This window comes from Gadus morhua, chromosome 1 (genome assembly GCF_902167405.1).
Source record: "Gadus morhua chromosome 1, gadMor3.0, whole genome shotgun sequence".
NCBI lineage: Eukaryota > Metazoa > Chordata > Actinopteri > Gadiformes > Gadidae > Gadus > Gadus morhua.
The window spans coordinates 21,810,735-21,821,516 of NC_044048.1; the positions used below are offsets into that span (position 1 = coordinate 21,810,735).

Sequence of the window (10,782 nt, forward strand, 5' to 3'; positions counted from 1 at the left end):
CTAGAACATCTCTTTGGGACCCCGATCTAGAACCTCTCTCTAGAACAGCTCCATAGAACCTACCTTTAGAAACTCTCTCTAGAACCTCTCCCTAGAACCTATCTCTAGAACCCACCTTTAGAACCAATCGCTAGAACAGCTCCATAGAACCTCTTTTGGAACCTCTATCTAGAAACTTTCCAGAGAACAACTCTCCAGAGCATATCTCTAGAACAGCTCTCTAGAACCTCTTCATATAAACTCTCTCTAGCATATCTCTAGAATATCTCTCTAGAACCTCCCTCTGGATCATATCTAATATTCTTTATTTTCAGACCGAATTCCATCCAAATGATTACAAGGATGATAAGAACAGGATGTTTGGGGCGACCACATTGTTACGGGTCACATGTCAACCATAGGCCATTTTATTGGTTGATAAATCCACCAGGTCCTGTCTCCAGAACCCTCTCTGCGGGGAACAGAGGGTCCAGTGTGTGGAGAGGGGAGCAGCTCGAGGAGACTGCTGGTCTCTTTCTGTTCAACACAAGAGCTTTTATACTCAGCGCTAAGGCCACCCAGCTGGCCGCGAGCTACTGGCTGTTTGCTGGATGTTAGCTATGGCTGCTAGATAGATGTATCCTACTGGATGTTAGCTGGATGTTAGCTACTGGCTGATGGATACCTGTATGCTACTGGATGTTAGCTGCTAGTTGTGAGCTGGCTTTTAGATTTTAGCTGGCTGTTAGCTAGATGATAGCTACAGCTTTAAGGCTACTGGCTGTACGTTTCTAGCTGTTATTTACTGACTGTTAGCTTCTGGCTGTTAGCCACTGGATGTTAGCAAGGCTGCCTTAATGCACGGGCTTGCCTGGGCTGAGCCCCAGGGCCTACGCCGATCAGGGGGCCTATCATGAGCTGCAGTAAAAAAAAATCTATATATTTTTTAAATTTTTTTATGATAGGCCCCCTGAGCAGCGAAGGTCCAAGACAATGTGATTCTGTCTTGCCCCCCCCAGCACTTCTCGGCCAACCCCCCCCACCCCCCCCCCCCCCCCCCCCCCCCCCCCCCCCCCCCCCGTCAACAACGGATGTGTAACTTAAAAAAGTTCATCTTCATTGTAAGATCCCCTCTCAGGGGGCCTACGAAACCTCTCAGCCCCAGGGCCCAATGGCAGGTTAAAGCAGGCCTGGATGTTAGTAGCTAATCTAATCAAATTGTACCCCTACCTGCTCCTTAATGACCTGTCTCTGTACTGTCCAACCCCTATCTGCTCCTTAATGACCTGTCTCTGTACTGTCTAACCCCTACCTGCTCGTTAATGACCTGTCTCTGTACTGTCTAACCCCTACCTGCTCCTTAATGACCTGTCTCTGTACTGTCTAACCCCTACCTGCTCCTTAGTGACCTGTCTCTGTACTGTCTAACCCCTACCTGCTCCTTAATGACCTGTCTCTGTACTGTCTAACCCCTACCTGCTCCTTAATGACATGGATCTGAAGTCGCTGTAAGTCGCTGTGGATACATGTCTTCTAAATTAAAAATGATCAACTGATAACGTAATTAATCAATTATATGCAGCCTCAGCTGATCATGATAGCAGACTTACCAGCTTCTCGGTTGATTGGGAAGGATGTCTGATCCAACTTTAGTCCCATATAGTTAACTTATGATGGACAGGACCATGTGTTCATGGAGAGGACAGGACAGCTGAGATGAGATGGTGGAAACCCAGCCTCACTCAGAGGGAGAGGAGACAAGCACGCACACACACACACGCACACAAGCACGCACGCACGCACAAGCTCACACACACAGGCACACACGCACACACATGCGCACACATGCACGCACGCACACACACACACACACACACACACACACACACACACACACACACACACACACACACACACACACACACACACACACACACACACACACACACACACACACACACACACAAATAGATAAGGGGGTTATTTTCAGCATCAGAGGAGCTGAGTGAGCTCCTATAAGTTCCCCTTGAACTATCGCCATGACTCACACCCATTACACCAGTTAAACCTGGACAATGAGGGGGAGGGGGGACGGATGATGGGGGAGGGGGGAGGAATGGTGGAAGACGGATGGTGGAAGACGGATGGAGGGCGTGGGGTAGGGATGGAGGGGGTGCGGGAGGGAAGGCGGGAGAGAGAGAGGGCCCTATTTGGTTCTCTAAGCAATCAGCTTCAGAAGCGACGAGATCCCCTTCTTCTACTCCTCTCAGTTCACCTTGTCGTCCCACAAACGCCGCCTGGTAAACTTGTCTAGTAAACTAGTCGTGTAATGTACTGTCAGCTACCATCCAAGACATTTCCAACCCCAATACTCTGTGGTCTTCAGCAGGCCATGAGGTGCCTCTTCAGCCGAAGAGGACCGTTGTGTTCCAGCGCCATCAGAGTGGACGAGTCTGGTTTCGTCTCTCCAACAACACCTGGATTTTAGAAGTACTGTTGTGTCCTCTATCTAGAGAACAACCTGCAAGCCTCACTGCTGAAGGTCTGCAAAGAGAACATCTCCCACCCCTGAACCCCGCAGCTCCTGGAGGCTGTGGACACTGTGTGTGTGTGTGTGTGTGTGTGTGTGTGTGTGTGTGTGTGTGTGTGTGTGTGTGTGTGTGTGTGTGTGTGTGTGTGTGTGTGTGTGTGTGTGTGTGTGTGTGTGTGTGTGTGTGTGTTTGTGTGTGTGTGTGTGTGTGTGTGGGTGTGTCTGTGAACAGGCCGACACCCTAGCATACATCCTGGTCCTGATGTGTATGACATCACTTTAGGTTGGTGGGCCTTGATATTGGTTGGGGTGGTGGAGTACCTCTGCTCCACCTCCAACACCACCAGGTGCTGGTGCTGCCAGTCGGCACTCAGCTCACCATTTAAGTCCCCTGGGAGTAGCTGCATGGCAGCTCCGTTCCCACTCACTTTGCACCTCCTCGCTCCACCTCTCTCCTCCTGTGCATCCCGCTGTGTGTCACATCTGTGTCCTGCGTGGATGACCGGTCACACATCTGACATGATAGAGAGGGGAGGCAGCTAAAGGACTCACCTCTCTCTCTCTCTCTCTCTCTCTCTCTCTCTCTCTCTCTCTCTCTCTCTCTCTCTCTCTCTCTCTCTCTCTCTCTCTCTCTCTCTCTCTCTCTCTCTCTCTTTCTCTCTCTCTCTCTTTTCCCCTCCCTCTCTCTCTCTCCCCCCTCTCTCTCTCCAACCTCTCTCCTTTCTCTCCCCCCTCCCTCTGTCTCTTCCCACTCCCCCCACTCCCCCACTCCCCCTCTCTCTCTCTCTCTCTCTCTCTCTCTCTCTCTCTCTCTCTCTCTCTCTCTCTCTCTCTCTCTCTCTCTCTCTCTCTCTCTCTCTCTCTCTCTCTCTCTCTCTCTCTCTCTCTAAGAAGCATCTACCTATTCCAAAGGGAGTTGTGAATGATTCATTGAATAAATCTAACCTAAATCTAATCTAACCCTTTCACTATTTAACAGAAGATTGCTGCTAATGATTGCACATTGAACTCTAAAATTGACAACTAATATCTAACTTTCATATTAAACCCTAATATTGGACTCTTACTATAGGCTCTATATTAAACTCTGCATATTTCAATCCAGGATGAAACTGTAACATTTTCCTGAAATGTTGAACTCATACATTGCCTCGTGCTGAATGAGCTGTGCAGCACTCAGACTGTCCGGTTATTTAAGTGGAAACCCTCAGAGTTAACCACCTGACACTGATCAAAAGGCAGAAAGCTCTTAAACCAACGTGCCGTGATTCTCCGATCCTGGCTAAACGTTGGAATCACCGTTGGTTTGCCTTCAAGTGGCCAACGATGAGTTCATTTACCGGCCTTTAATGAATGAGTAAGGCTCCTCCCTTAAGATAGACACTTTATTGATCCCTTGGGAATGCTCCTTCAGGGAAAGCAGGAAAAACACAAGCTAAAATGCATCAAGACATGGTATAAATAAATACATTTTAAAAAGAAGCATCAGCAGCTGATGTTAGCAGCAATTATTATATCTTATTTGTGTTCTTGTTTACTAAATGGAGTATGTAGCAATAAATAAATAAATAGATTATGCAAGCTCGATCAGTCTATCCTATTTCTATATCCCTTTATCCACTGTACTCCTCCTGCTGCCCCCCCCTCCTCCCTCCAGGTGCGGAGTTGTGGAGTGTGATGGCACGATGGACAAAGGAGTTTATTAGTCTGTTGGTGCGGCATCTGGGGAGGAGCAGCCTGTCGCTGAAGGACAGTGTGCAGAGGGTGGCTGGTGTCATCCAGGATGGCCAGAAGCTTCTTTGTGGTTCTCTTCTCTGCCACTGTCACCAGACGATCCAGCTTGAAGCCGACCACAGAGCCGGGCCGCCTGATGAGCTTGTCAAGCCTGGAGGAGTCCCTCTTGGTTGTGCTGCCTCCCCAACGCACCACAGCGTAAAAAAGGATGCTGGCGACCACCGACTGATAGAACATTGTCAGAAGTTTACCACAAATATTAAAGGATCGCAGCCTCCTTAAAAAATACAGTCTGCTTTGGCCTTTCTTATAGAGGTGGTCGGTATTGATTGCCCAGTCCGGGGCAAGGACGCCTACAGGGGGAACACGGACAGCAGGGAGTGAACCTGGAACCATGGTGGTGGCATGGGGCTCAGGAGGTAGAGCGGGTTGGATGTGACATCGCAGCACCCTCCTGACGGCGTTATCAGGGTCCGTCGTCACAGCGGCCCGCACCAAACTCATTATGACATCACCAGGTTCCATAACAGAGTCCTGAGGGCATCTCGGGGTTCCATAGCAACCAGAGTCCTTATGACATCACAGGGTCCCTTAACAACCAGAGTCGTGATGACATCACAGGGTCCCTTAACAACCAGAGTCCTGATGACATCACAGGGTCCCTTATCAACCAGAGTGCTGATGACATCACAGGGTTCCAGAACAACCTGCTGGTCCCCCCAGTCCTGTTCAGCGCTGCAGTCCCCCCGCCACAGCTCTGGTTTCCCCGCCCCCTTCCTACTGACTCCATGGCGCCCCCAGGCCCCCACTGCTGCCCTCTCCTGCGCCTCCTCCTGCTCCTGCTGGGCGGGGGCGGGGCCAGGGGCTACGAGGCCCCGGCGGACCGGGAGGACGTGTTCTCCAGGCGGGCGTGTCCCGCCTTCCTCTCCTTCAGCAACGCCGCCTTCCTGTCCGGCTCCACCGTGGAGCTGGCCTGCCGCTGCAAACCCCATCAGGTGGGAGAAACGCCCGCACCACACCCGCTGACGCTGGCTCAACACCACCCCACATGCACCCACACTACACCCAACTCTAGCTAACACCTTCACTACACCCAGCTCTAGCTAACACCCGCACTACATCCACCTCTAGCTAACACCACCACCTCTAGCTAACACCTGCACTACACCCACCTCTAGCTAACACCTGCACTACACCCACCTCTAGCTAACACCTTCACTACACCCACCTCTAGCTAACACCCGCACTACACCCAGCTCTAGCTAACACCTTCACTACACCCAGCTCTAGCTAACACCTTCACTACACCCACCTCTAGCTAACACCTGCACTACACCCAGCTCTAGCTAACACCTTCACTACACCCACCTCTAGCTAACACCTTCACTACACCCACCTCTAGCTAACACCCGCACTACACCCAGCTCTAGCTAACACCTTCACTACACCCAGCTCTAGCTAACACCTTCACTACACCCACCTCTAGCTAACACCTGCACTACACCCACCTCTAGCTAACACCTGCACTACACCCACCTCTAGCTAACACCTTCACTACACCCACCTCTAGCTAACACCTTCACTACACCCACCTCTAGCTAACACCTTCACTACACCCACCTCTAGCTAACACCCGCACTACATACACCACCTCTAGCCGACACCACCCTACATACACCACCTCTAGCCGACACCACCCTACATACACTCTCCCTCCACCTGCCCTGCACTAAGGTCCCGGGTGTGTCCAGGTGCGGGAGGTGGTGTGGTTCTACAGGGACCACCAGGCCGGTCCCCAGGCCACCAGGGCCCTGACGGATCTCCATGGCAACCGTCTCCTGGACCCCGACGACGTGCCCCCCCGCGGGGCGGACCTCCAGCTGCGCTCCTCCATCCGCCTCTTCAGCCTGCTGCTCCACCGGGCGGAGCCGCGCGACTCCGGCCTCTACCTCTGTGGCTCCGCCCACCAGGACTTCTTCTATGGCTACGACCTGGACATCCAGGAGGCGGGCGCGCTCACCCTGTCGCCAAGGTAACCAGCGAGCTCCAGCCCTCCTATGGGCCGTGGCAAACATCCCCTCTTTACCAACGCTGGCATCGAATCGATGTCCGGTCACTCATTCTGTAAGCTAGTGTAAAGTGGCTATAGTTAGTGTAATGTTACTATAGTGAGTGTAATGTTGCCATAGTAAGGTTAACATTACAATAGTTGGTGTCGTTTCGCTATAGTTAGTATAATGTGATGAAAGTTAGTATAATTTGACTATAGTTAGTGTAACATGACTATAGTCAGTATAATGTCACTATAGTCAGTAATGTCACTATAGATAGTGTAACATGACTATAGTCAGTATAATGTCACTATAGTCAGTCTAATGTCACTATAGATAGTGTAACATGACTATAGTTAGTATAATGTCAGTATAGTTAGTATAATGTCACTATGTAGTGTAACATGACTATAGTTAGTATAATGTCAGTATAGTTAGTATAATGTCACTATGTAGTGTAACATGACTATAGTTAGTATAATGTCAGTATAGTTAGTATAATGTCACTATATAGTGTAACATGACTATAGTTAGTATAATGTCAGTATAGTTAGTATAATGTCACTATATAGTGTAACATGACTATAGTTAGTATAATGTCAGTATAGTTAGTATAATGTCACTATATAGTGTAACATGACTATAGTTAGTATAATGTCACTAGAGTTAGTATAATGTCACTATAGTTAGTATGTCACTATAGTTAGTATAATGTCACTGTATAGTGTAACATGACTATAGTTAGTATAATGTCACCATAGTTAGTTTAATTTAACTATTGTTAGTATAATGTCACTACATAGTGTAACATGACTATAGTTAGTATAATGTCACTATAGTTAGTATAATGTCACTATAGTTAGTATAATGTCACTATATAGTGTAACATGACCAGAGGCGCCGCATCCCTAGGCATACCAGGCAACTGCCTGGGGCCCCGCAATTGTTTGGGGGCCCCGGGCCACGGGGGGGGGCCCCTAGAGCCAAAAAAAAAAAAAAAAAAATCGCTCCACACCCCCCCCCCCTCCCCCGTCAACAATCGCTCCACCCCCCCGTCCCCCCGTCCCCCGTCAACAATCGCTCCACCCCCCCGTCAACAATCGCTCCACCCTCCCCCCCTCCCCCCCCCCCCCCCCCCCCCCCCCCCCCGTCAACAATCCTCTGCCTAGGGCCCCCACACTACCTAGAATCGCCCCTGAACATGACTATAGTTAGTATAATGTCACTATAGTTAGTATAATGTCACTATATAGTGTATAGTTAGTATAATGTCACTATTGTTAGTATAATGTCACTATAGTTAGTATAATGTCATTATAGTTAGTGTAACATGACTATAGTTAGTATAATGTCACTATAGTTAGGATGATGTCACTACATAGTGTAACATGACTATAGTTAGTATAATGTCACTATAGTTAGTATAATGTCACTATAGTTAGTATGATGTCACTACATAGTGTAACATGACTGTAGTTAGTGTTGTCACTATAGTTGGCGTGACGTTTCCATGGGCGCGGCTATTTGTGTGTGGAGTTTGTGTGGTGGATGGCTGCTGCAGCCTCACCTGGCCCGAGTCAGTCTGATTGGACTCTGGTGCTGGGGGAGGCTGCACCTGTGGTGCGGTCAGTAATCAGTATGCAGGCGGTAAAGCAGTCGTCTCCCCACACCGCTGGTGAGCTCTGCTGAGCAGGCGGTAAGGAGGTCATTAGGACTGGACCACCGAGGCTAGGCAGAAAAGGGCAATTAGAAATGAATTATGTGTGTAACAATAAACTTAAGCTCTCAGCTCTGCTATTAAAAATAAGCGCTGTGAGCTGAATGAGATTGGCTGGTCATCTGTTATGTCAGGTTAACAACTTCTTAAATCAGAAAAGGTTTGAATTAACCACAGACTCCAGATCAGTACTGGAGCCAGTAGCCTGGCTGTTGCCTGACCAACCTCCATCGTAGATTGCACGTTGGTCTGGGGGGGCTGCTGTCATCTTCCTCAGTACCAGAGGCGTGATCAACGGGCGTGGCTCAAATGACGGCACGCAGTTGGATAGTCCTTCAACCAATCAGACCAACGATCCCGATGACGTACTATGCAGAGTGACGGGGAAACTAGCCAATAGCGCGCAAGGGGGGAGAAGCCAGGGGCGCGGGGGGACGTGCTGGGGGTACTGAACGAGTCCACTGAACGCGAGTGTGTGTGTCCTGCGTTGTAGCGCCGGGTCTCTGTCAGGGCTGGGTATTGTAGTCCAGCTGAGGCTCTGTCTGCCCTGGTTTGCAGTCCCAGCGCCGCCCCTGGGAGGAGAGAGAGTGGCCCTCCAGCGCCCCCGGGTGCAGCTCGCCCTCAGTTCCAGGTGTTCACCAGGTACGGGCCCTGGGGCCGCTGCGACCGCTGCGGGCCCCCTGGGGAGCAGGTGAGGGCGGGGCTCTGCTTCCTGCGCTCCCCCTACCTGCACGTCCGCTACCGCGCGGCCAATCAGAGCCTGGCGTCCTGCGGCTCGGGGGCGGTACCTCCAGCTTTCGGCCTATCGGAGAGCGGCAAGAGGCCGGTGGCTCGGCTGGAGGTCCGACTGTGTCACGTGACCTGCCCGACTCAAGCCCCGCCCACCTCCAGCGACCCATCCGTGATGGGCCTCCTGGGCTTCAGGTGAGATGGAATGACTGACTGACTGACTGACTGGATGTGAATGACTTACTGGCTGACTGACTGACTGACTTACAGGCTGACTTACAGTGACTGACTGACAGTAATATTATCTTTTCCTGGTGTAGTTCCTCCTCCCGGTCAGCAGGGGTGCCAGTGTTCTACCTGAACCGTCCAGCCAATCAGGTCGTGACCCTGGGCTGCCCGGGGTCACGACCCCAGCACGCGGTGGCCTGGGACCGGGGGTCGGAGCCCATCTACCGCTCTAAACACCTCAAAGCGTCCAACCTGACCTCCACATCTCCCAGGATGCACCTGGACGTGGCAGGTCACCTGGTCTTCAGACCCGCCCACCTGGAGGACTCAGGTAACCAATCAGCTGCCAATCAGGGTCAGTTTCTGAATGGTTGGACGCAGTGTCTCCTCAGGGACATCAGTAGACTGTACCAGTAAAGTGCTACTCTGGGCGCACTGAGCTCAGGGTAGTATGTCGACAGGAGATTTGTGTTCTACTGAAGGTCAAAAGTAGAAGTGATGAGGACAGAGAGCAGACGTCTGACCTCTTCGGCTGCCCGGTTGTGTTGTGATAACTCAGGACTGATATAGTTCATCTATCTACGACACAGCTCTGCTCTGCTCCATATTTGGTCTGAGAGTGAAGGAAGAAGGAAGGGTCCGGTCACACAGAGGGTCTGAGAGGCTTCACATCGTCCAGCCCCTGGGTTTAGGGGGGGGGGGGGGGGGGGGGGGGGGCTTCGCTTCGATCGAAAAGCGGCCATTTTGTCTGTTCTAACGCACTTCTCCAGGTGGGTAGTTTGAGTCTGACTGTATTCTGGCTTTGCCGTCTCTAAGGGGTCTACTACTGCTGGCTGCAGGGGCGCAAGGCAGCCCAGATACGACTGCTGGTCTACGCCCACTTTGGGCGGGGCCACATGATGTCAGACCCCAGCGTCCAATCAGCTCTCAGGGCGGTGCTGATGTCATACGCTGCCATGACGACCGTCTTCATCATGCTGCTGCTGGCGAGAGCGGGAATCAGGATGTTCAGGAACACTGGACCCAAGATACACACACTCACATGAAGACGCACACTCACATGAAGACGCACACTCACATGAAGACGCACACTCACATGAAGACGCACACTCACATGGAGACGCACACTCTCTAAAGCAAAGGACAGAATACAAAGAAAAGCTGCTTATGTAAGAGAATGGCTCATTAATGTTTTGTGTGTGTGTGTGTGTGTGTGTGTGTGTGTGTGTGTGTGTGTGTGTGTGTGTGTGTGTGTGTGTGTGTGTGTGTGTGTGTGTGTGTGTGTGTGTGTGTGTGTGTGTGTGTGTGTGTGTGTTTGAGTGAGTGATGGGGTCTAGAGAGGTGTGTGTGTGTGATGGGGTCTAGAGAAGTGTGTGTGTGTGATGAGTTTATACAGGGATGAGAGGCTGATGGGGTGAGAGAGATAGTGACAGTAGAGACAGTCTGGAAGAGAATGAGTAGAAAGAAAGAAAACTGAGAGGTCTCCACCAGATGATGACGAGAGAGAGGGAGGTAATGGCTAGCGAGAGAGAGTGATAGAGGGGGTAAATGGCTAGAGAGAGAGAGTGATAGAGAGAGGTAGATGGCTAGAGAGTGAGGGTGATAGAGAGAGGTAGATGGCTAGAGAGAGAGAGTGGTAGAGAGAGGTAGATGGCTAGAGAGAGAGTTATACAGAGAGGGCTCTTCACCAGATGAGGGCATCTGAGAGGCTCTCCACATGAGAACCAGCTGGGGTCTGAGATTATCCATCCATCTTTTTTTTCTCTCTCTTCTGTCTCTCCTCCCTCTGTTGCTCCTCTCTCTCTCTCTCTCCC

The 10,782-nt window shown here is 50.9% G+C and overlaps 1 protein-coding gene across 1 annotated transcript in view; it reads left to right on the forward strand.

Moving 5' to 3' along the window:
- The window catches only part of LOC115551180 (Ig-like V-type domain-containing protein FAM187A), a 26,031-nt gene extending 15,815 nt beyond the window's left edge, over positions 1–10,216 (forward strand). The window contains exons 3-8 of the mRNA XM_030366769.1: positions 2,366–2,521; positions 4,167–5,238; positions 5,995–6,275; positions 8,570–8,935; positions 9,061–9,299; positions 9,785–10,216. Coding sequence (XP_030222629.1) covers positions 5,032–5,238; positions 5,995–6,275; positions 8,570–8,935; positions 9,061–9,299; positions 9,785–10,014 — 1,323 coding nt within the window. The 5' untranslated portion in view covers positions 2,366–2,521; positions 4,167–5,031 and the 3' untranslated portion in view covers positions 10,015–10,216. The remainder of the gene's footprint in view (positions 1–2,365; positions 2,522–4,166; positions 5,239–5,994; positions 6,276–8,569; positions 8,936–9,060; positions 9,300–9,784) is intronic.
- Positions 10,217–10,782: the final 566 nt, after the last annotated feature.